General features: G+C 37.7%; 1 protein-coding gene across 3 annotated transcripts in view; it reads left to right on the top strand.

The window, feature by feature from the left end:
* Window positions 1-27061, top strand: part of PPP3R1 (protein phosphatase 3 regulatory subunit B, alpha) — a 64239-nt gene that overhangs the window by 18981 nt on the left and 18197 nt on the right. For all 3 annotated transcript variants that reach the window (XM_038551473.1, XM_038551474.1, XM_038551475.1), the window contains exon 2: window positions 14034-14073. In XM_038551473.1, the coding sequence (XP_038407401.1) occupies window positions 14034-14073 (40 nt within the window). The remainder of the gene's footprint in view (window positions 1-14033; window positions 14074-27061) is intronic.

The raw sequence follows: 27061 nt of genomic DNA, 5'->3' as shown, positions 1-27061 counted from the left end.
TTTATGCAGTATTATTTATAATAGCCAAAAAAGAGGGGACACCTGGTTGGCTCAGTGGTTGTGTCCCAGAGTCCCAGGATCAAGTCCCACATTGGGCTCCCCGCAGGGAGCCTGCTTCTCCCTCTGCCTGTGTCTCTGCCTCTCTCTCTATCGCTGTCCCTCTCTCTCTGTCTCTTACGAATAAATAAATAAAATATTTAAAAAAAGGGAAATAGTCCAAATGTGCACAGATTAAATAAAATGTGGTATATACATACAACAAAATATTTTATGGCATTAAAACAGAAGTATTGATTCTTGCTGTACTATGTGGATGACCCTTGAAAATATTCTAGGTAAAAGAAGCTGGTTACTGAGGAACACATACTGTATGGTTGTATTTTATATGATATCCAGAATAGATAAATATGAAGAAACAGAAAGTAGAATGGTGAGATGAGTGAGGGAGATGAGGAATGCCTCAGTGGATATGGGCTTGCTTTTTGGTGTGAGGAATTTGATTCTGGTAATGGCTGCACAACTGTAAATGTACTAAAAACCATCTACTTCAGATGGATAAATTGTATAGGTTGTGAATTGCATTTCAATAAAGCTATTATTTTAAAAACCAAACCCTTACAAAGCTATAGTAATCAAAGTAATATGGTATTGGCATAAAAACACATAAACCAGTGGAATAGAATAGAGAGCCCAGAAATAAACCTGCACATATGTAGTCAGTTTATGACAGAGGGTGTGGAGAGGATGGCCTCTTCAATAAATGATGTTCAGAAAACTAGACAGACACATGAAAAAGGATGAGGCTGGACCACTGTCTTACACCAGATATAAAATCAACTCAAAATAGATTAAAGACTTGAACATAAGACTTAACACCATACAATTAGAAGAAAATTGAGGCAGTAGTTCTTTGACATCATCTGTGTTGATGGTTTTTTGGATTAAACACCAAAAGCAAAGGCAAGAAAGGAAAAATAAACCATTGGTATTACATAAAAATAAAAAGCTTCTGCACAGCAAAGGAGAGTCAACAAAATGAAAAAGAAACCTACTGAATGGGAAAAATATTTATAAATCCTGTATCTGATAAGGGGTTATTGTCTGCAATATATAAAGAGCTCTACAGCTCAATAGCAAAATGACAGTCCAGTTTTATAAAAAAAGGATCTGTATAGACATTTTTCCAAAGAAGACATACAGATGGCTAACAGGTAGATCAAAAGATCCTTAGCATCACTAATCATCAGGAAAATGCAAATTAAAACCATAGTTAGATACCACCTCCCACCTGTTAGAATGGCTGTTATCAAATGTCAAATGACAAGTACTGGCAAGGATGTGGAGAAAAGGGAACCCTTGTGCACTCTTGGTGGGGATATAAATTGGTGCAGCCACTATAGAAAACAGTATGAAGTTTCTTTAAAAAATTAGAAATAGAATTGCTATATGATCCAGGAATTCCACTTCTGGAATTTGAAGGAAATTCAAACACTAAAAGATGTTTGCACTGTCCTGTTCATTGTAGCTTTATTTACAGTAGCCAAGACATGGAAGCAAACTAAGTGTCCATCAGTGGATGGATATGAATGAAGAAAATACAGTGTGTATATATGTCATGGGATATTAGTCATAAAAAAGGAAATCTTGCCATTTGCAGCAATGGGGTTAGATCTTCAGGGCATTATGCTAAGTGAAATAAGAGAGAAGGACAAATACTGTATCTCACTTCTGGAATCTTAACAAAAAAAAACCCCAAAACTGAATTTAATACAGAAAATAGATTGGTAGTTGCCAGAGGCAGGAGATGGGTGGGTGAAATGGGTGAAGGTGGTCAAGAGATACAACCTTAGTTATAAAGGAACTCATGAAATAATACAGCATGGTGACTTACAGTTAATGCTATATTATTTGAAAGTTGTTAAGAGTAGACGTTAAAAGTTGTCATCACAAGAAAAAAAATTATGATTGTTCTGGTTACTGACGTTAATATTAATAAGATCTACTGTAATCCCAGGGTCCTGGGATCAAGCCCTGTGTCTGGCTCCCTGCTCAGCTCAGAGTCTGCTTCTCCCTCTCCCTCTGTCACTCTGCCTGCTTGTGCTTTCTCTGTCAAATAAATTCTTTTTAAAAATTGTCTTAATTTGATGAAAATAATGTCATTGTAGAAGTAAAGTTTTTGTTTTTGCCAACCCAGACTTTCAGAAAGATCTCTACTTTAATAAAGCTTTTGTCGGCAGCCCAGGTAGCTCAGCAGTTTAGTGCCTGCCTTTGGCCCAGGGCGTGATCCTGGAGACCCCCGATCGAGTCCCGCGTCGGGCTCCCTACATGGAGCCTGCTTCTCCCTCTGCCTGTGTCTCTGCCTCTCTCTCTCTCTGTCTCTCATGAATAAACAAAATAAAAAAAAAACTAAAATAAAATATTTTAAAAAATAAAGCTTTTGTCATGTGTCTGTTGCTACTTGAGAGGTGTCTTACAGCTTTTGGGAATGAGATCTTATTCTTAAATCCTTCCTTTTATTAATTGCTTACAGTGTATCCAACACTTTGTAAGGTATTTTTAACTTTTTGGACATACACTGAGTCAGTCCTGGAAAAATTCTGGTTTGGAAGGTTAATTGGCGAATGGACTATGTTTACAATTTATATAACAGTTGTTTAGAAATTAATACATTTTTTCAAAGAAATTACAAAAGGGGATTTACTTTATAAATATAAAAAAGGATATTTTGGTGATAACTTAAAAATATTAGTATTTTGTATGTCTCATAGAGTAACTGTAGTGAATAAAACCAGAAGACTACAACCACTGAAGTTTGTGGGATGTGGGTAAAGCAGTGCTGAGAAGGAAACTTAAAGTACTAAATGCAACTATATTTTAGAAAAAAGTGTAGATAATCTTGAGCTCCCATCTCAGAAACCTGAAGAAGAAAAATTAAAAAGAGAAGCACAATCTACCCAAAGCAAAGAAGCAGGGGAACCCTGGGTGGCTCAGCGGTCTATCGCCTGCCTTCGGCCCAGGGCATGATCCTGGAGACCCGGGATCGAGTCCCACATCGGGCTCCCTGCATGGGGCCTGCTTCTCCCTCTGCCTGTCTGTCTCTCTCTTTCTCTCTCATGAATAAATAAAAATCTTTAAAGAAAAAAAAAAAAGCAAATAGAGATAACAAATCAGTGGAATTGAAGACAAAAACCAGAAAATCAATGAAATAAAGAGCCAGTTCTAAAGACATAATTTTGACAACTGTGATGTAATGGACTAGTTTCTTGAAAAATACAAACTACCACCCTTCACCCAATATGTAATAGATAATTTGAATAGTCTCTATTACCTTGATACCCCCCTGGAAAATAATGCAAAAACTATCAATTTGCCCACATCAGTGTATATCCAAAAATTTTAAGGAAATTAAGCACTATGGGGAAAAAAGTTGGAATACTACTACCGAGTAGTATTTATACTAATAATAACTAGTATCAGTTCTTGCACTGTCCTGTCACTGATGAAACGCACAGCTGTTTCACTATTTGAAACTCAGTATAAAAATCACGTGATCACATAATTTGATGGAAAAGACATTTAATAAAATTCAGGACCAATTCATAGTTTCTTAAAAAAAGATAAAAATAGATATTTATCCAACTGTAACTCAGTTGGATAAAGACTATACAAATCTGTAGGTGCCATTATACTTAATGGCAAAGACCAAATGCTTTTCCTATCAGATCAGTAACAAGTAAATACCTGCTCTTAAACGGCTCTTTAAACATAGTGATGAAAGTTTTACCCAGTGGAATAAGGCAAGAAAAAAAAGGTATACAGATTGTAAAGGAAGAAAAACTCCCTATTTGCGGATGATATGATTGTCCACATAGAAAATAGTGGGAAATCTACAACAGCCAAAAACTAGAATAAATCCTCAAGATCAAAGGAGACAAGATAAAAATACAAAAACCGAGGTTGATCTTGGGTAGAAAAGAGTAGGATTGGTTAGGTTAGATATTATTTAAAAGATAAATTTTAAACTGTGAGATTGAGTAATAGACACTGCTATTTCAGGTCCCATCAGGCAGTAGGATCTTTATATTTTTATGCAGTAGGAGCTTTAAGCTAGTTAACGTATTATGTACCTTCAAACATTTGCTAGGTAAAGGTACAGAGTATAATTTTGACAGCATTTATCAGGCTAGGAAACTTCGGGGTTTGGTTTTCCTCCTGAAATAATTTGACAGGTACAGATGTTACTTCTTTTGGAAAACTCGTCACTGTTTGACAGTGGTATTCTGTGTTAACATTTTTCCCGTATGGTGACATCATAACTAATTTTTATAGAGTGTCCACAGTATCCCTGGTACCAGGATTTGTTGCCATAACCAAGGTCATGTTTGATTTGTATTGCTAACTATTTCTGCTTCTGAGATTTACTGCCTTAAAAAAAAAGTTTCATGTGAGCCTGTGTATGAGAGGGCGAGAGCGCATGAGTGAGGGGCAGGGGAAGAGGGAGAAGCAGACCCCGATGTGGGGGCCGGTCCCAGGGCGCTGTGAGCTTGGCCTGAGCCGAAGGCGGGAAGGCAGACGCCGAACTGACTGAGCCACCCAGGTGCCCCTGCCATTTCTTGTCTTGTGCCGATTGCTGTACTGCCCACAAAGGAACGGAATAGAAGTGAAGCATCCTCTGTTTGGTAAACTTTGGTCTCCTGAGTCCACAGGATGCTGTAAAGGGCTTCTTGATCTCCCCTGTCCTCCTTCCTTTACTATCCTCCTCTATATTTAAATATATCTAGCATCTTTGCTCGTCGTCGGAAACGGTACAGCTGGAAGGACCCTTTGAACTCGTCTAGTCAAACTTTCTTACTTCCTTTATGGAGAAGTCCATGTCTAGAGCAAGGGATACTTGTGAACTCCCTTGATAGGGAGGGAGACTTGGCCTTGGAATCTGCTGGTATCAGTGCTTTTTATCTCTTGCTTCTATCCTTTGATCTGTTCACTTCTTTCCCCCCAGTTTATCCATCCGCAGTTTCACACGTTGTTTTGTACTTTTTTTTTTTTTTTAAGATTTTATTTATTCATGAAAGACACAGGCAGAGACCGAGGCAGAGGGAGAGAAGCAGGCTCCCTGCAGGGAGCCCGATGCAGGACTCGATCCCGGGACTACGGGGTCACGACCTGAGCTGAAGGCAGACCCTCAACCACTGAACCATCCAGGTGCCCCTTGCTTTGTACTCTTGAGAGCAAAGGGTGGATGTCTGTTCTAGAACAAGTATTAAGATGGTCAGTGATTTTACCCAAGAAATTAATAGATTTCTTTATAATAATTCCCATAACTGTGGGAAGTTGGCAAACTCTGTCTTTAAGCAGATGAAGACATTTGGATTCTTTTTCTTCAAGTCCATATTATTTAGTATTTTAAAAACTTACCATATCATGATTACCAATTTGATTGGAGGAATAGGAATATAATTTCTAAAGAAATTTTCTGGCAAAGAAATGAAGAAAGTATTTTTGGATCTCTTTCATCTCACTTTGTTTAGAGTTACTTTGATCCTGAAATGTCTTGATGTGAGAGAATAAAAATAAATTTTGTAGATGCATACGGTAAAGTTTAGACGATTTTCAAAGGGCCTGCTGTCAGAATACGTGGACCCTTGTCTTCAGTAGACTTGAAGAGGGGACAGCATGGCCTTACTGGGCCATAGGCTCCTCTTGGGAACATATCAGAGTGCTGCTTGCTTATTTAACCTGTCCGGACATCCAGATGCTTAATAGATAACTCATTATGACAGGTGAGCATCAAGGAAAGCAGAAATCCAAAGTTCCTTAGTAAATGAACTTTTAAGAACGTAGAGAATCTCCTAAGATGCCCTGAATCTAACCATGTTCTGTAACACATTGGTGCGTAACATGCCACTTAAACGAGGTTCCTGAAGGCTGTCTGGATTTTTATGTGCACCTATAGAATACTTCTTGCATAGATTTAGGACAGTGTTAAATCTGGCAAGGGGTTGCAAAAGATAATAAAACCGTTGCTGCCCTCATGGAATTTAATATCTGAGAAGGGGACTAAGTAAAGGATCAAGATTACTTAAGTTTCTGGTTCCTCATGATACTGTAAGATTAATCTAAAAATATGTAATTTGCTACCTTGAAATGAGTCTGTAAGTTACAAAAACAAAAATCCATATACTTGATATGTGAATAGTAGTATGATAGGAAACATTATTTTAAAGAAAGTGATGAGAAACTTATATTTTTTATTTGCAATGTTTTTTCTTAACTAGAGACTTAAATCTATGAGTCCTAAAGTAATTCCATTATATCTGAGACTCCTATTGAGTTTTTTAAAAAAAATAAGCTTTAGGGGCACCTGGGAGGCTCAGTCGGTTGAGCATCCAACTCCTGATTTTGGCTTAGGTCGTGATCTCATGGGCTGTAAGGTCAAGGAGCCCTGTGTGGGGCTCCGCATGCTTGTTCCCACTCTGTCTCTCTCCCCTTCCCCACCATCCCCCCTCCCTGCTTGTGCATGCACACATTTGGATGCTTTTTCTCAAATTTTTTTAAAAATCAGCTTTATTGAGGTATAACTAACATATAACAAATTTTAAGTGTATCGTTAACGTCATGACAGTTTTGTAAGCACCACCACAATCAAGATGTGTAAACATTGCTGTCACCTTTAAATGTTACCAGTACCCCTTTTCACTGACCCTCTTAACCTCTGGCAACCCCTGATCTTTTGGTAACTGTAGTTCGCCTTTTTTAAAAGTACTTATAGACCGGGATCCCTGGGTGGCTCAGGGGTTGAGCGCCTGCCTTCAGCCCAGGGTGTGGGCCCGGAGTGTGACCCCGGGGTCCTGGGGTTGAGTCCCGCGTGGGGCTCCCTGCATGGAGCCTGCTTCTCCCTCTGCCTGTGTCTGTCTGTCTGTCTCTCTCTCCCTCCCTCTTCCCCTCTCCGTGTCTCTCACAAATAAATAAAATCTTTAAACAAAAATAAATAAATAAAAGTACTCACAAACGGAATCACGCAGCAGGTAACCTTTTGTATCCAGCTTCTTTCACTGACTGCTTTTGAGACCGATTTATGTTGTGTGTATCGGGTGTCTTCCCTCTTCCTCAGTAGTACTCCAGTGTCCAGATATACCAGTTGATCCATTTGACGGTTGACGGACACTTAGGTTGTTTCCTCCTTGGGCTGTTAACAAAGCTTCTGTGGACTTACATGCACAGATCTTTGCATGGGCATGTTTTCATTTTTGAGTGTCCTGTTAAACTCGCTGATGGGAATCCATCAGACTGTTCTCCAAAATGGCTTTGTCATTTGGGGTTCCCACCAGCAATGTATAAAAATTTCATTTGCTCCGTAGCTTCACCCACACGCGCTATGTCAACATTTTTACCTCTAGCCACATACACAGTGTGTCTGGGTGTTGACCTCTGTTGCTGTGTTACAAATGACCGTTAACTTAGCGGCTTAAAACAGGGCCTGGTGACAGTGTCATAGTTGTGTAAGTCAGAAGTTCTCTGCAGGGACTCACAAGGCTGCAGCTCAGGTGTGAGTCAGAGTGAGCTCTAGTCTGGAGGGTTTGGGGAAGATTCTGTTCTGAGCTTGTTTAGGTTGTTGGGGGGACTCAGTGTCTAGCTGTGGCATGATCGCCGTCTCCGTTCCCTGGTTCACTGTGCGCTGGAGGCCTCTCGCCCTTAGAAGCTGCCTGAGTGCAGTGGCCTGTTCGGTGGCATGCGGTGCGCTCCCTCGTCCTGAATTCTCCTCTGGGTTTGAATCTCTGACGTCCACTCTTTGCTTCTAAAAGGCTGTTATGATTAGAGCAGACCCACCTGAATAATCGTACCAAGGTCAGCGGGTGTGGCACCTTAATTACATGTACACAGTCCCTTTGAGCCAGTCCCTAGGCCTTAGTATTTGAGTAACCGGGAAGAGCCGTTTGCACACCTAGGCCTGGGAGTGTCGTGCGGCGGGGGTGGGGGTGGGGTGGGGGGGTGGGGGGGGGTGGCATCTGAGAACCCTGCCTAGCACCTAACCATGTGCGCTGCATTCTCAGGAGCATTTGGTATGTCAGTTTCTAAATTCCGGGCATATATATACTAGTTGCAAATATTGTATCTAATTGTAATTTGCATTCCGCTAATGTCTAATGATGTGAAACATCTTTTCATCTTATTTGCTGTCTTTATCTTTTATAAAATACCTACTCGTGTTTTGTCTTTTCCTTTTTAAAATACCCATATCCATTTGTTTTATCATTATTTGTTGCAAAGGTTTTTTTTTCCCCATTGAATTAACCTGGACACCTCTGTCAAAAAGATTGTGTGTGTGTTTTACATTTTATTCTGTTCCATTGATCTTTATGTCTGGTCTTACACTGATACTCTATTAGTGACTAGCCTTACTCTTAAAGTCAGATAGTGTAACTCCTTCGACATTGTTCCTTTTACAAATTGACTACGTAGGTCTGTATGGAAATGCATTTGCTTTTTGTATACACCTTGTATTGGGTGACTTTGCTTCATTTTTTTAGTTGTGATAGTCTTTTGTAGTTTGTTTGGTATTTAGATACATAATCATGTTATCTGCAAGTAAAGGCAGTTTAACTTCCTCTTTCCAGTCTGTATTGCCTTTTATTTCTTCTTGCTTGCCTTATTGCACTGCTGCAGATAGCTTTATCTTGTTCCTGATCTTAGGGAGAAGGCATTTAGTCTTTCACAATTAAGTATATTAGCTGTAGGCTTTTTGTAGGTAGACTTCATGGATTGAGGGAGATCCTTAGCTTGCTGAATTGTGGTTCTTATTCTATCATGAATGGATATTGAAATTTGTCAGATGCTTTTATTGTATCTGTTGAGATGATCATATGGTATTTTTTCTCTTTTTAGTCCATTACTGTAGTGAATCACATTGATTTGGAATATTAAACCAACCTTGCAATGCTGGGATATTCCTCAGTTGGTCATGAGGAAACAATTTTATGTTTTAAAATTTTTTTCTCGATTTGCTCAGATATTGTTAAGGATTTTGTGTCGGTTGTCATGAAGAAGTAGGAGAGTATAGTTTTCTTTTTTTTAATTTTTATTTATTTATGATAGTCACACATAGAGAGAGAGAGAGAGGCAGAGACACAGGCAGAGGGAGAAGCAGGCTCCATGCACCGGGAGCCCGACGTGGGATTCGATCCCGGGTCTCCAGGATCGCGCCCTGGGCCAAAGGCAGGCGCCAAACCACTGCGCCACCCAGGGATCCCTAGTTTTCTTTTTCGTAATGTTTCTGTCTGATTTTGGTACGAAGGTATACTGGCCTCATTAAATGAGTTAAGGCGGCATGTTTTTTACTACGAATATATGATCAAATTGACTGGTGAAGCCAGCCAGGTCTGTAGTCTTCTTTATAAGAAAGTTTTTAACTCAAATTCAGTGTATTTTTATAGCTGTAGAGTTATTCGGCTTTTCTTTTTTTTATCTTGAGTCAGTTTTGTCATATTCTGTCTTTCAAAGAAACTTGTCCATCAAAGTTGTAAAATTTGTTTTCATAACATTGTTTAGAAAATTCCTTTATTATTATTTTAATGTCTCTAGGGTTTGTATTGATTTGCCTGGGGGGTTTACTTATTGACCTTTTCCAAAAAATGGGTTTTTGTCTTTATTGATTTTTCTTGTTTGTCCACTTCTATTTTATTTCTCTTTTTTTTTTCTTTGTGATTTCTCTTGCTTTAAGTTTAACTTACTCTTTTTCTAGTTTTTTGTTTTTTAAGATTTATTTATTTATTTATGACAGACGCAGAGAGAGGCAGAAACAGAGGCAGAGGGAGAAGCAGGCTCCCTCTGGGGAGCCCGAAGTGGGACTCGATCCCAGGACCCTGGGATCATGACCTGAGCCAAAGGCAGAGGCTCAGCAACTGAGCCACTCAGGCATCCCTCCTTTTGGATTTTCATGGGTTTTTATGGAAAGGCTTCATTACATAAGCATGACTGATTAAATCATTGGCATTTGGTGATTAATTCATCCACTAAACCCTCCTCCCCTAAAGGAGGGTAGTGGAGCTAAAGTTCCAACCCTCTAATCACATAGCTGATTCTCCTGCAACCAGCCCCTATCTTTAGGTTCTTTCTCAGCTTCACCCCTTAATATAAGAAAAGACACCTTTAAAAAAAAAAAAAAGAAAAGAAAAGACACCTTTTTATATAGTTCTCATTTAAGAAATTCCAAGAGTTTTAGGACCTTTGTGCTAGAAACAGAGGAAGACCAAATATAATTCTTATTATAAATCACAATATATTTAGGATTTTTAACATCCTCCTAATTGAATCCACTCTTTTAACATTATGAAATAGCCCTCTTTATCCCTGGTAATATTACTCGTTCTGAATTCTACATTATCTAGTATTACTAGCCACTGTATCTTTCTTTGGATTAATATCTGTGTGGTATATCTTTCTTTTTAGTTTTAACCTAGCTCTAACCTCTGTTTAAAGTAGGCTTCTTGGGACATCTGGGTGGCTCAGCAGTTGAGCGGCTGCCTTCGGCCCGGGGTGTACATGGTCCTGGAGTCCCGGGATCAAGTCCTGCATCGGGCTCCCTGCAGGGAGCCTGCTTCTGCCTCTGCCTGTGTCTCTGCCTCTCTGTCTCTGTGTCTCTCCTGAATAAATAAATAAAATCTTAAAAAAAAAAAGTAGGCTTCTTATAGATGACATACAATTGGATCTTTTTTTGTTTGTTTAAGATTTATTTAGAAGACTTCCTGTGTGCTTGTGTGAGCAGGGAGTATGAGCAGAGGGAGAGACAGAGAAGCGGGTTCCCCACTGAGCAGGGATCCAGACATGGGGCTCCTTCCCAGGACTCCGATCATGACCTGAGCCAAAATCAAGAGTTGGATAGTTAACCAGCTAAGCCACCCATGCGCCCCTACAGTTGCATCTTATTTAATTGTAGCTTTAGAATGATTACTTAACATTGTATTATTTTCAGAATGTTTAGATTTAAATCTGCCATCCTGCTATTTTACTTCCTATTTTTTCCACATTTTTTGTTTTTTTTCCTATTTATCTGCCTCCTCTGGGTTGAGTATTCTTCATGATACCATTTTATTCATTTTTTTATTAGAAATGGTCGCTCTAGGGTTTAAAATACACATCTTTAACATCATGCTGTACTTTCAAATAACATTGGAATGTTTCCCTCATACTGTAAGATCTTGACAGCATACATCACTCTTCTGTCTCACATTGATGCTGCTCTTGTCATAGATGTTACTTGTGCAGCACGTTATACACTCTAGAATACATTGTTACTGTGTTTGTGTTAAGCAGTCAGTTATATTTTAAAGGTGTTTAAAAATGAGGGAAAAAAAAAAGCCACATTTGCCATTTCTGGTGATCTTCATTTCTTGGTCTAGGTCCACATTTCCATTTAATGTCATTTTTTTTTTTTTTTTTTTTTTTTGCCTGAAGGATTTTCTTGCGATATTTCTTATAGTGCATGCGTATTGGAGCTTAATTCTTTTAGTTTTTGGTTATCTGGGGGAAAGCATTTTGCTTTGAATCATATTTTTTTGAAAGCTATTTTTGCTGGGCACAAAATCAGACAGGTTGAGGTATGAGTTCTAAGTTTAGGAGACAGATGAGGCATTCACTCACTGTTAGTGGAAAAGCACTGAAGGGTTCCACCTGGGCTGGTGCTTGCTGCTTGTGGATGCTGGCCAGCTAGGAATGATATAGATAGAGGAGGGATGGCATCATTTATAAAGAATTGATAACATTATAAAGGTCAGTGAGTTGAAGAAACCTGGACCTGGTTTCAGAGTTCTCCCTGAAACTACCATAGAACCCTTTTTGCCTTCACTTCTTTTTTTTTTTTTTTTTTAAGTTTTATTTAAGTAATCGCTACATCCAGTGTGAGGCTTGAACTCATGACCCTGAGATCAAGAGTTGCATGTTCTACTGATTGAGCCAGCTGCTCCATACCCTCACTTTTAAGACAATTACAGTATTAATCATTATTGTTAATAAAACACAAACCAAAACAAACCAAACAAAAAAGACCAACCCAACTCAGAATGACAATCCAGAGTATCATTGTACTCTTTCGAGAGCCTCTCAAGAAACATACTTTTAATAGAGTGTGGGGTTTTTTTTTTTAATATTTTTAAAAAAATTTAGGCCTGAAATATGTGATGCAGTAAAAGATAGGAATCATGGTAAGAATCTTAAATAAGGGGTGGAATAAACAACTCTCTCTTGTTCATTACTATCAAGTTTTCTTAATGGTTGCTATTTCTTCCATTTTTAACATATATTTGATGTTTAAAGTAATCTGAAATTAATTCTGGAAAATTGCAGTTATCTGCTATAATTTTCAAGGGAAAGGCTAATTATTGGTAACAGAAGAATTAAAGATGCAAAATTACTGATAACCTTTTTTAGAGCTCAAACTTATAGCTAATGAACCGGACTAAAATATGTTTTTCAGGCTGTATTCAGTAACCTCTGAGGCTCTGCTAAGTATATTCATATGTTAATCCTATTGTACACATTGCTAGACAGGGTCAAGATTAGGTAAACGGAATGAACATAGGATGTGTGGTATTGATTTTATCACTGAACTTTTAAGAATTCAATTATTTAAGGATCTGTAGACTTTTTAAAAAAGTTTATTTATTTATTTATTCATGAGACCCAGAGAGAGGCAGAGACACAGGCAGAGGGAGAAGCAGGCTCCCTGCGGGGAGCCCAGTGTGGGACTCGATCCCAGGACCCTGGAATCATGACCTGAGCCAAAGACAGATACTCCACTGCTGAGCCACCTGGTGTGCCCGTAGACTTTTTTCTCCAAGATTTTATTATTTATATTAGAGATGAGGACAAACAGACCCCACGCTGTGTGCAGAGCATGATGAGGGGCCTGGATCCCATGACACTGAGATCATGACCTGAGCTGAAATCAAGAGTTGGATGCTTAACCGACTGAGCCACCTCAGGTGCCCGTAAATTCTATAGACTTTTAAAAGATCTTCATGATTTTTACATCATGTGAGTCTGTTATACTTGGAGTTTTTAGTGTTTTAGAATTACTCCTGGTTTTATCACTAAGCAAATGATCTGATCATTCACCAGGTACTTGACTGCCCTGGGCTCAGTTCAGTAAGATTCATTAAATGTAGACTCTGGGCCAGGTCTGTAGTTTTTTTTAGAGCTCTTTTTTCCTTCTATAAATTTAAATGGAATCCTGCATAGAAAACAGATGGTTGGTTTTATATATTTTATAAGTTAGGAATTCAGGTAAATTATCAACTTGGAGTTTTATTCATGAAATAAGACTTCTCAAGAAAAAGACTTGAATTGGCTGTCTTACTTTGGACCCATTTTCTTATGAAAATTTGTCTTATTTTAGTTGAGCAGCATATAGAAAATGGTTTCAGTGCAGGTATAAATGCTAAGAAGCTCTTCTTTTTCTTCTTTTTTAAGAGCTTTACAGTCCCGAGAAACTTCATTAAAATAGAGGTGACGGGACGCCCAGGTGGCTTCAGAGTTGAGCGTCTGCCTTTGGCCCAGGGCGTGATCCAGGGATCCTGGGATCGAGTCCCACGTGGGGCTTCCCGCAGGGAGCCTGGCTCCCTCTGCCTGTGTGTCTCTGACTCTCTCTGTGTCTCTCATGAATAAATAAATAAATCTTTAAAAAAATAAATAAAATAGAGGTAACAGGAGAAGGTTTTTTCTGAACTTTGTCCCAAATTGAATTCAGTTAGAGCATTGATAGTCTTCAGTATGTTACAATTGGGTATTCAGCATATTTAGGGCATTAAAATATTTAAAATAAATTTTACTCAAATGTTTGTGTAAGTCACACAACTCAGGTCTGTTTGATTCAGATCAGATTTGATTTGTTAAGAATTTTACTATGTAAAATTTTTTTGTATCTGAAAACTGTAATTTATAGATCTGGATACTTTGGTTTTTGGCTTATTTCCCTATGTTTTGGGACCCAAATAACCTTTTAAATAAATTTGTGACTAATTATTATTTCTTTTTTCTAGGGAAATGAGGCAAGTTATCCGTTGGAAATGTGCTCACACTGTAAGTCAGATATTCTTGTTATCAAGAATGTCTTTTGTTTACACATCTCTATATATGTATGTATACATATCAGGTCCGTCTATATATCTATACAGCTAAGTTAGCCCTTAGCTATTTAAAATGGATAATGAATTGACTTTTAGTCTTTATAAGTTATTAAGAGTTGGGAAATTTTAAAAAATAAAGTTGTTCTTTATATCTGCACTATGCTGTAGTTACAGATTAACCCTCAAATCTCAGTGGAGTAACCCAACAGAAGTTACTCAGATTAACAAAGTTTCAAGTAAATGGCTAATTTATTTATCCTTTGGTAACATAAAGTATTTATTGAAGGCAATACTTCCGTAGACCAAGTAGCTATTGCAAAAGAGGTTTCTCAGGGAATGAGGAGTGTAAAAAGTGTGGGTGGTCTGGTCATTTCTGACAGTACTGGAGAATGTAAAGAAAGAAAAATGACAGTTTTAGAAATTCTAGATCAGTCAGGATCAAGGGGCTTAAATAAAAATCATAAAGTCTCTGTGTAAGAGGGTAGAAGTATAAATTGTTACCTCAGCATATTGCTAGAATTGACCAAAACCAAACCTAATTATGACTGGAGACCAGGGGTTGGTAAACTGCCTGCTGGGAGTTTTTGTTAATAAAGTGTTGTTGGACTATAGCTGTGCCCATTTACTTATATTTTGCCTGTGGCTGTTTTCATGTGACAGTGGCAGAACTGAATAGTTGTAACACAGACCATATGGTACCCTAAGCCTAAAGTGTTTACTACCTAGCCTGCTACAGAAAAAGTGTGCCAGACCCTGTTGTAGACTGTAGTGGTCTTCTGGATTTGCGAACTGTCACTTCTGGGAGTGTCTAACCTACCTTTGAAAGACGATCAAGATTAGAGCAGTTAGGTACTGGTGCTCCAGGTGTTACCTAGATCTGTAATTCTTACCCTGGAAAAGTTCCCGTGTCAGTTTTATAGTCTCTTTAGAATTGAAAGGGTTCTGCTCAGAATTGTGCCTTGCCACTTACTGTTTAGTTTGAGGATGTGACTTTTTTTTTTTTTTTTTTAGATTTCATTTATTGGAGAGTGTGGGCGAGAGAGAGAGCAGAAGCAGGGGGAGGGACAGTAGAAGAGAGAAAAGCAGGTTCCCCACTGAGCGCAGAGCATTGATGCAGGGCTTCATCCCAGAACCCTGAGATCTGACGTGAGCTGAAGGCAGATCTTAACCCACTGAGCCACCCAGGCGCCCCGAGCATGTGGCATAATTATTTCTCCAGTTGCCAGTGAGCAAAAAGGAGGTCTGGAAATCTGTAATTAGATGGGCATCAGGCTGCAAATAGAGTTGGGATTGGCTGTTGGGATTACAGCTCTGATAGGAAAGAGGTATTAGGAAGTTAGTTTTTGTTTCCTCGTTAAGGTTAAACCATGTCATGCTTCCTCATCCCTCCAAAAACCACCTCAATTCTATGTTCTTGATGAGGCCTTATGTAATTGGCATAGCCTTGAGTGGTCTTCTCCACTCTTCAAGTAGTTACTGTCTGTTTTGTTCTTTTAGTATTTAAATTGTGCTTTTTAAAAAAGCAAGAAGGTTCTTTATTTTATTCTGTAAGGTACTGTCTTTGGCTCTGTGATATACAGATAAGTAAGCCCCACACGGTACTTACAGTCTGGCTATTGAGAGGAATTACTACAGTATAAGTAAACCATTATGAGAAATAAAAACAAAGGTTCTAAGGAGGGAAGATTAATTTGGCTATGGATGTTAAGAAAAGCTTCATGGAGGTTGTTTTGAAAGCTGTTTAAGATTTATCCAGTACAAAGATGGGCTATTCTCATTATTCTCATTATTTAATTAATTATTTATTTGTTTGTTTGTTTGTTTTTTGCCTCTCAATTCAGTGTTCACTTCTTATTGAGTTAAATTACTGTAGGCCACTGTGACTTTTTGTTGTCTGTTAGCTAACCTGGCTGAGCTAGGAAATGTATACTGTGCTGGGGTGATTTGCTCAAAGTTGAGACCTTAGTTGTAACTTGGCCTGAAAACTTGGAAAAGTGACTGAGTGCAAGATACTACTTTAGATAGTTTACGCAGAATACTAATGGGGGAATAGTTGGAAGTTTGAGTGGAAACTCAGCTTTAGCTAGTTTTTACTGCTGATGAAACCAGTATAATTCTGAATGTTTCTGATAAAATTGGTAAACACAGGTCTGGCTTATTTTGTAGACTGACTGAATATAGATGAAAACAAATCTTTTTTTTTTTTTTTTTAAGAATTTATTTTAGAGAAGGAGCATTAATGGGAGTGGGGACAGAGGGAGAGGGGAAGAGAGAATTCCAAGCAGACTCGACACTGAGTGGAGTCTGTTGCAGGGCTCCATCCCACGACCCCAGGATCATGACCTGAGCTGAAATCAAGAATCAGATGTCCAACCGACTAAGCCACCCAGGTGCCCCAAGAGATCTTTTATCTGAAAAGATTTCTCAATTTTCTTTCATTAGAAGGTGACCTATGAAGATCTTGGCAGATTCTGAAGGCATGTCCTTTAACAAAAACAGCTGTCTGTAGAAACCTTGAAGACATCATTAGCTTTTAGGACATTGCTCTCATTTTGCGTAAAAAAAAGTCAGGCAATTCAGGCAATTTTGTTTCTGGTTTGAGAATATACAGATGACGTGAAAGTGTAGAGACTTGACTTTGTGCTGTTAATTTCTGCTCTCAATCAGACTGTCACAGGGAAGTTTACGTGTTCATATCCCTGAGAATCATTGTTTTTCTTTGTTATGAGAACAAGACTTTTTCAGAGAAAAAGTTAATCTACGGTTAATTTAATTTCCTCTTTCATTTTTGCATTCCTTTTTTCCTCCTTAATTTGGACTAGCTTAATTCCATTCAGTATTTGTTTTAAAGATTTTACTTATTTTAGAGAGAGCATGCACAAGTGGGATGGGGGTCAGGGGGAGAATCTCAAGCAGACTGCCTGCCTGCAGGTGGGGAGCCCCAGAGATCATGACCTGAGCCAAAATCAAGAGTCAGACACTTATCCGACTGAGCTACCCAGCAGCCCCCCGTTCAATTTTTAAATAATGTCTGTCTTAAAGAGTGATTTAGGGTTGACCCTCAAACCTTTATTCATTGTCTCAGAAATCTTTGGTGGAAACTCTTTTAATATCAAAAATTTCATTTTGAGTGTGTACAGGTGAAAATATGTTAAAACATTTTATTCCTTTGGGGTGCCTGGGTGGCTCAGCTCGGTTAAGCGTCTGCATTTGAATCCGGTCATGATCCCAGGGTCCTAGAATTGAGCTCCACGTTGGGCTCCCTGCTTAGCTTCTCTCTCAGCCCACTCCCCACACCTCACCCCACTCATGCTCATGCTCCCTCCCCTCTCTCACAAATGCACACATGCTCTCTCTCAAAGAAATAAAATCTTAAAAAACAAAGCAAAACCCATTTTATTCCAGAATACTATTTAGTATTAAACTTATTTGTCATTAACTTTGAAATTGACTTCTGGATTTATTACTTCGATTAAGATATTTATAAATGTATCACATAGTTCATGTTTCTTTTTTTTTTTTAATTTTTTTTTAAATTTTTATTTATTTATGATAGTCACAGAGAGAGAGAGAGAGAGGCAGAGACACAGGCAGAGGGAGAAGCAGGCTCCATGCACCGGGAGCCTGACGTGGGATTCGATCCCGGGTCTCCAGGATCGCGCCCTGGGCCAAAGGCAGGCGCTAAACCACTGCGCCACCCAGGGATCCCAGTTCATGTTTCTTAATCTACCAGCTGTGCTTTACCATTTACTTACTAATCTAGTGATCCTGAACTCGATTTTACCTAGTTTGTTGAGAATTGCTTATATTTTGATTTCTTTTGAGTCAAACTGTAGAGCTGGGTAATGGAGAGAGGGATGAAAAGCTCCCTATAGTGTATGACTTGAACATCTGGGTTTTGAGTTGTTACCTTGTTTTACTGTTATAGGTAACCTTTTAAAAAGATCCCTGGATTGTCTGTTAGCTTCTAAATATTTTTAAGATTTTAGGCAGGTAGTCTTAAGAAAAAGTGAGGGGCTAGCTATCCAATTTGGGTATGTCAGCACCTACAAATCTGAGGTTTTAACAATGAAGTCCATGACGTATAATAATGTGATAGGCTGCTACAGATTTGAATAATTTTGTAGCTGGTGTGCAGAAATCAGTTACTTTAGCTGGTGAAAAAGCCTAGCCAACTAGTTAGCAAAAGTATGATGAATTCTTGGGTCTCCTTCCAAATGTTAGAGCAAAGGATAAGGAAAAATATACAAAAAAGGAAAGATTTGGGGCACAAATGCAGAGAGTAATAGCATCTGCCTAGGGGAAATTTCAAAGGATATAATAGATAAAATAGCAAAACTAATCAGTGAAATAGAAAAATTTCCTCACCTGAAAAATCAAATCTTCTGATTGAAAAAGCATTCTGATAACCAAGTTTAGATAAAAAAAGATTAATATTTAGTCTCAACTTTTGTAATTTTAAAATCCCAGGAGGAAACGAACTAGGGGTGGTGGAGGGGGAGGAGGGCGGGGGGTGGGGGTGAATGGGTGACGGGCACTGAGGGCGGCACTTGACGGGATGAGCACTGGGTGTTATTCTGTATGTTGGTAAATGGAACACCAATAAAAAATAAATTTATTATATAAAAAAAGAAATAATAAAAAATAAAAAAAATAAAAAATAAATAAAATCCCAGGAGTAGAAAGAAAAACCTCAATGCTGCTAGGCAAGGGAAAAAAATGCCTAAAAAGAAAAGGAATCTGTTGGCATTGGATTTCTTAGCAGCCCCAATAGATATTAGAAACAAGTGGAGGAACATATTCGGAGTTCTGAATCCCTAAATCCAGAATTTGGTTCCAGCTTAAATGATTATTCAGGTTTGGGACCAAATTAAAGATATTGTCAGCAATTAAAGGGCTTGGAAAATGCACCTTTCATAAGTTCTTGAATATGTACCCAGAGAAATGAAATAGAAGTTAAAGAACATAAAATGAGATCTAAGAAATGAAATCTCTCAGACATCAGTGAAAATCACAGGATAACAGCTATGCCAGTGGGCCTAGAAAACAGTTGGTACAAATTAGAGCAGGAGGCCAGAATTGTCTGTGAAGAGTGTCTTCAAGAAGAAAGAAAAGCCATAATATAAATTGTGTCCTGGAATCTTCTCCCTCCCTCCCTCCCTCCCTCCCTCCCTCCCTCCCTCCCTCCCTCCATGTCCTCTTCTTTTGGAATTTCTTGAAGTAAAAGGCAAGTCAAAAAAAAAAAAAAAAAAAAAAAAAAGAAGCCCTGGATATATAGTATCACATTATTGATGATAAACCAGATTGAACTCTGGAGCAGCCATAAATAAGTCTTGAATAATTCGTGTTGCAAGTAAAAAGACTCTTAAATATCCATTCTTTAGTGAAAATACCATATTCTGGGGGGGGGGGTTTGGGATGGGGAGTGGTACAAAGCTAAAGAAAAGTGCAACTAAGTGTTTAAATGCAAGCATAATATTAGGAACAAATAAAAAATAAGAGGAAAACCTGGAGAATATAGTATGTAATGAGTTGTGGTTGGATTTGACTTACAAAACAATGGAAATCTTTAAGAGATCTGTCTTTTGAATAAGATACGTTACTGACCTCACGTGTACACTTGGGTTTAAAAAAGTGTGACTTTTAAGCCATGGTTATTAATAGCAGTGGGAAAATTCATTGTGTTTTTATGATCTTATAAATACATGATTTTTCGGTAGTTATTGCCTGTTTTGATTAGAACCACAGTATAGATAAACCAAAAGGAGAAAAACAGCATCAATACAAACACCTTCAGTAGGAAAGCCAGTAATATATAAGTTAGAGAACATCTCAGTAATACACTGTTTGATTTTTATCTATCCGGAATGAGAACATTCTTATTATTCCCTTTTCTCCACATTTAGCCTGAAAATGCAGGTAAAGGAACAGCAGTGTCTAGTATCTCTCAGCCTAAGCTTCTGTACTGTTCACATGGAACTAACATAGGAAGAGAAATCAGATCAGAAAGGATTTCAAGAAATCCTGTCACTCAGCTTTGCCATCAAGCTTTATAGTATTGAGCATCTTAACTCTCTGGGTCTGTTTACCTCATCTTGAGTTTTTCATCTCCAAGGTTTCTCTGAACAATTTACATTACATGGCTTTTCTGTGATAAATTTTCTTCTGAAGCTCAATTACCTCTGGAAATAATTTTAAGAAAAAATTTTAAGATTATTACAACTGTACAGCTATTTTTGACATTTTTGGACAACATTCCTATGCCTGAGTGATTTCTAGAATGATGGATCGTTTATGGTCATGTCTTTTATATGAGGTAGAAAGCAGTCAGTGGAACATGCAGCATTAACATTTTGAAGGAACATTCTAGAAGAAAGAAAACAGTTACCAATATTAGTAACAAAAGAATTTGAAATCATTACAGATCCTACAGATGTTAAAAGAATAACAATGAAATGCTATGAAGAATTTAATGCCAAAAAGTTCTGCATCTTAGATTAAATGGGAAGATTTCTGTAAAAACAAATACCTAAAACTGACACAAAAGTAGAAAGTCTTAATAGAATTGTATCTGTTAATGAAACTGTATTCTTTTTTTTTTTAAGATTTTATTTATTTATTCATGAGACACACACACACACAGAAGGAGAGAGGCAGAGACACAGCAGAGGGAGAAGCAGGCTCCATGTAGGGAGCCTGATGTGGGACTTGATCCTGGGTCTCCAGGATCACACCCTGGACCGAAGGCGGTGCTAAACCGCTAAACCACTGGGGCTGCCCTGAAACTGAATTCTTATTTAAAAATCTTTCCACAAAGAAACTCCAAGCCACGTGGCTTTACTGGTAAATTCTAGCAAACATTTAATGAAAAAAAAAATCATAATCTATATTTCCTTCAAAAAATAGAAGCTAGCATTAGACCATTAGCAATATCAAAGACATTATAGAAAACTGTAGACCAACATTCACCATGAATGTAATGCAAACATCCTTAAATATTTTTTTTTTCATCCTTAAATATTTTTAAATAGAAGCCAGCAATATGTAGAAAGGACAGTAAAACATGACTGAGTGAAACTTATCCTTGGAGTAGGATTTTTAAATAAACAATATAATTCACTATGTGGTTAGAAAAAGAGGATAAAAACAATGATCTTATCAATAGATGTAGCAAAATCTTTGACAGAGTTTAGTGGTAAATACTCTTAGCAAATTAGGAATAGAAGGGAACTTCCTAGATAAAGCATCTGTAAAAACCCTATAGTTAACATCAAACTTAATAATGAAAGACTGAATGCTTCCCATCCAAGATTGGGGAAAAAAGATATAGTTTTTCCACTCCGACCAAATGTAGTCAAAATTGTACTAGAAGTCCTGGTCAATACATTAAGTCCAGAAAAAGAAATATAATATGTTCAGATTAGAGAGGAAGGAGTAAAAAATAAGAGCTTTTATTTTCAAACGATGTCATTGTATAAATAGTAAATCTTGAGTTACAAGAAATAAGTGAATTTGGCAAGGTTGTAGAATACAAAAAGTGTGCAAAAATCAGTGGAAATTTCATATAATCACAATGAATAATTCAAAATGAAATTGACAGAAATACCATTTATAAAGAATAAAAATGAGCATATTCATGTAACCTAATAAATGTAATATTTGTATACAGAAACTATAAAACATTTCTAAGAGAAACTTAAAAAGACCAATAAATGAAGAGAGAGAATCACATTCATGTTTTGGAAGACTTGGTAAGGCATCGGTTCTACTCAGGCTGATGTACAGGTTCATGTTGATCCTTAGCAAATTCTCAGCAGGACTGTTTTTTTTTTTTTTTTTTTTTTCCCTTAAGATTTTATGTATTTATTCATGAGAGACACACATACAGAGAGAGAGAGAGGCAGAGACACAGGCAGAGGGAGAAGCAGGCTTCCTGCAGGGAGCCTGACGTGGGACTTGATCCCGGGACTCCAGCATCATGCCCTGGGCTGAAGGCAGGCAGGCGCTAAACTGCTGAGCCACCCAGGGATCCCCTCAGCAGGCTTTTTGTGAAAATTACCAAACTAATTGTTAATTCCATTTGGGAATGTCCAGGTCATAGAAATGCCAGAACAATTTTGAAAAAGAAAAACAAAATACTAGGACAATGCTCCCTGATTTAAAGATTTACTATAAAACATAAGACTAGTATTGGCATAAGACAGAAATGAATCAGTGGAACAGAGTGGAGGGCATAGGTCCATACACCTGTATACACATATACACACACATGTAGCTTCACTGGTAAATACATAATTTGATTTGTTTCTAATTTGTATATAGTTGAAATATAGTTGACATTGTGTCAGTATAATATGTAAATTTAAGATGTACAACATGTTGATTTGTATAATTGATTTTTTAAAAGATTTATTTATTTGAGAGCATGAGCAGGAGGGGGGGAGAGAGAGAAAGGGGTGCGAATCTCAAGCAGACTCTGTGCTGAGCATGGAGCTTGACACAGGGCTTTATCTCATAACTGGGATCATGACCTGAGCCAAAATACAGAGTTGGACGCTCAACAAATTGAGCCACCTAGGCGCCCCTGATTTTTCACAAATTCATTGAAGATACCACTGTAAGGGATACTTTTCAATAAAATACAACTATATTTCTATATGGAATAAAAATTTACCTCTACCCTTACTTATACCATATACAGAAAATTACATGGGTCATAGATTTAAACATAAAAGCTAAAACTATGGAACTTATAGAAGAAAGGAGAAAATCTTCATGACCCAGGATTGTCAAAGATTTTTAATACATATAAAATACAAATCATAAAAGAAGAAAATGGATTTCATCATAATTGAACATTTTTGCTGCTTTATTTATATTGATTAATTGAGCATGAGTGGAGGGGAGGGGCAGCGGGAGAAGGAGAGAGAATCCCAAGCCGACTCTGCACTGATGCTGATATAGGGCCTGATACCATGACCTGAACCAGAATTAAGAGTTTTGACACTCAGCTGATGGAGCCACCCATGTACCCCACTTTTTTGCTCCTATGAAAAGGCAGCTTATAGATTGGGAGAAAATACTTGAGAAACCTACTCTCTGACAGGACTTGCATCAGTCAGTATATAATATAGACAGAATTTCACAACTCTTTCAGACAACCCAGTTTTTAAAAGGTAAAAGAGGGATGCCTGGGTGGCTCGGGTTGAGCGTCTGTCTTCGGCTCAGGTCGTGATCCCTGAGACCCAGGATTGAGTCCCGCATCAGGCTCCCTGAGGGGCCTGCTTGTCCCTCTGCTTGTGTATCTTCCTCTGCCTTTTTCTCTGTGTCTCTCATGAATAAATAAAATCTTAAAAAAAATAAAAGGATAAAAGATTTGAACGGTCACTTCACAAACGAAGATAGACAAATTGACAATAATCACCTGAAAAAGATGCTCAAGATCCTTAGTCCTCAGAGAAGTACAGTTTAAAACTATACAGACGGCTGCCACCCACTAGAATGGCTAAACTTAACAAGATTGACAGTACCACATGTTGACAGGAGCTCCAAATGGGGACCTCCTAGAGTTCTCACACATGGATGAGGAGAGTGTAAAATGGTACACCGCTGTGGAAAGGTTTGTGATGATTATTGAAAGTTCATAAAGTTCCTTATATGCTTACCCTGTGATTCAGCAAGTCCAGGAAAACATTTGTTGACGAAAGACTTTGTGAATATTCTTAGCAGCTTTACTTCTTATAGTCCCAAACAGGAAACAGGTGTGTCTAGTAACCGGTGAATGCATAAAAAAAGGAGCGTGTGTATCCATAGAGTGGACTATATATACTACTCTGCAATAAAAAGGAACAAACTACTGACCTATAAAACAGCTTGAATTAATATAGAAAACTAGAGAAAAAGTAGATACAAGAGTACGTCATATATGATCCCATTTATTATATGAAATTCTAGACATTGCAGAAAGCAGAACAGTGGTTACTTGCTCTTGGTGGTAGGGGACATGATTGTCTGCAGAAGAGCGCAAGGGAACATTTTGGGATGATGGAAATGTGCTTTTATCTTGATTGTAGTGATGCATATAATCACTATTCATTTGTCAAAACCTATAGAACTGTGTATTTAATGATGTATTTTTGGAGTGTCAGTTATTTCTCAAAGTTGGCTTAAAATTTCTTATTAGCATCCTACAATTGATAATTCTTTTTTTGGTGCTGATGTCTAGCTTTTGCATATTTGACAGTTCATTTTTTTTTTAAGATTTTTTTTTATTCATTTGAGAGAGAGCCAGCAAGAGCATGAGCAGCGGGGAGGGTTAGGGGGAGAGGGAGAAGCAGACTGTCCCCTGAGCAAGGAACCCAATGTTGGGCTTGATCCTAGGACCCTGGACCTGAGCCCAAGACCAACACAGAACCGACTGAGCCACCCAGGCGCCCCTACTTTTTTTTTTTAATTATATGAAAACTATAATCTAGAAACACCAAAACTGCATGCTGCCTCTTGGATTAGAAAATGATGATATCCCCTAAATTTGTGTGACTGTATAATCGTGTTGCATAAAATACTTTTTCTGTTATTTCATAATATTGGTAGATTGTTTCTTTGCTTTGTTGTCAAACAGTTACTTACACAATGTAAATATTAAACTGCTAATCATACACAAGGTCATTACAGAATTTGGGATTTTTTTTTGGAACTTCTTATGGTTTTATCTGTGACCATCTCGACTGCGCCCTCTGGTGGTTTTTGCAGCTTACTTGGGGTAACATGAAAATACAGTCTTCCTTTGTAAGGAGATATATTTTACAAAAGACCTTACAATGTCAAAATTAAACTTTATGTTGAGAAACTACCCCAGTACCTCGTATTGATGACACTGTAATGATTTATTCTTGTGGCAGTCTTTATAAGAGTCCTTCAGTTCATGTTTCTTCGTAAGTAATTTTGTTATGCTTGGTAGTTCTTTCTAGAATATTTCTAGGTAGAGATTCTGAGATTCCTTGTTAGAGTAATCCTTCCTAACAGTTTTCATTCTATAATATAGTTCTAAATTTTTACCATAGAAAGTAGATTGGGGAAGCTCTTCTTGGAAATATCACCATACAGTCAGGATGAGGCTGGAAATTTTCATGGTGCCAGAAATTAAGGAAGTGCTCAAAATGGGGATTGTTGGTAAGTCACATAGGAGCCAACTTGAGGTAGTACCTAAACAAAGCTGGAAAAATTTGACTAACAAGTAATGACAGTATTGGACTTTAACCTATGGAAAATATCTGTGATCCATGCTGTGATATGAATAATTAAATAAGGAAATAAAAGGAGAAGGAACAGTTTTTAATTTTTTCTTAAATAGGAACATTTCAATTAATGTAGGAAGAAAGAGGGGAAAAGAAAATCATTGTTAAGCAAATAGTAATAAAGTCTTGCCCACAAGATTCACCTATAGGTGCTAAAGTTGGGTCACACTTTTAGGAGAAATAGGCTATTTGCATAGCCTCAAAGTATTGCCCCCCCCCCCCCCCAGCCGCCTTCTCTGATACTTTTAATACAAAGGGGAGAGGTAATAGATTTATAGTGGAGAAATCTGACAGACACCACCCTGGCCGGGTGACCCAAGGTAACATCACTAGCAAAAAAGACATGACATCATGAATCCTTTGATAACAATGTGCTGATGAGGACACATCATCATTTCTATGGTATTCTTGCCCCAAATGCCCAAATTCATTCTAATCATGAGAAGACATCAACAGGTTCAAGCTGAGGGACATTTTGCAAATTACCGGATTAAAAGTTTCAAGAACATGGAAGACCAGGGAAGAATTAAAAGCTGTCACAAATTAGAGGAGACTAAGGAGAAATTATTTTAAAAAATGTTAATGTCTCACCAAACCATAGTACAGTTATCAAAATCAAAAAATTCACATTGGTACAATACTATTAAATTGCATGTTTGAATGAAAAAACTGGTGACATCTTAAAAGCTTTCCAAGATTCTAAACAAGATCCCACATTACATTTAGTTGTTTCTTTCAAAATATTATTACTGCTACAAGATTTGAAAAGATTTACTTTGTTTTTGTTGTTAGATGATTAATAGATAATAAATTATTTATAAATTGGCTATTTAAAAGAATTTCCTCGGGATCTCTGGGTGGCGCAGCGGTTTGGCGCCTGCCTTTGGCCCAGGGTGCGATCCTGGAGACCCGGGATCGAATCCCACGTCGGGCTCCCGGTGCATGGAGCCTGCTTCTCCCTCTGCCTATGTCTCCACCTCTCTCTATCTCTCTGTGACTATCATAAATAAATAAAAATTAAAAAAAAATAAAATAAAATAAAAGAATTTCCTCAACGAGGAATAATCTTGTTTCTGTTAACTACTGTGCAATTATTGGGAATTGGCTAAAGTTCAAGGAAAGTTTATTTCTCTACCATTCTGCTTATTTCTGTTCATTTTGAAAAATCTCAGAATCATGTAAAAGAGCTTAGACTTCAAAGTAGTTTTTCTAAAAACAAAAACAAAGTAGTTTTTCTATTCATCCTAACAGTGGAGTAGCATCTTGGTGTGTATGTAGTAATAAGAATAATGCTTTAGCAGCTAGAGACCTAGATGTTTTCTATATAATACTATTTGGAATCTCTTTTATCCTTTTTTTCTAAATGAGAAAGAACTATGAAGGGAAATGGTTGAGTTTATCTGAGAGAGTGATGATTGAGTGTGCAACCTTCTATCTCGTATTATATTACTCTAATATTAATACATCCAGTTGACAGTATTTATTAAAATTTACTGTAGTTCTCTTCAGTAAATAGTGTTGGGAAAACTGGGCAGCTACAGGCAAAATAATGAAACTAGACTACTTTCTTACACCATACACAAAAATAAATTCAAAATGAACTAAAGACCTAAGTGTGAGACCTGAAACCATGAACATTCTAGA

This window comes from Canis lupus, chromosome 10 (genome assembly GCF_011100685.1).
Source record: "Canis lupus familiaris isolate Mischka breed German Shepherd chromosome 10, alternate assembly UU_Cfam_GSD_1.0, whole genome shotgun sequence".
Classification (NCBI taxonomy): domain Eukaryota; kingdom Metazoa; phylum Chordata; class Mammalia; order Carnivora; family Canidae; genus Canis; species Canis lupus.
Note: the sequence above shows the minus strand (reverse complement) of the source record. Positions and strands in the feature narration are given on the sequence as shown.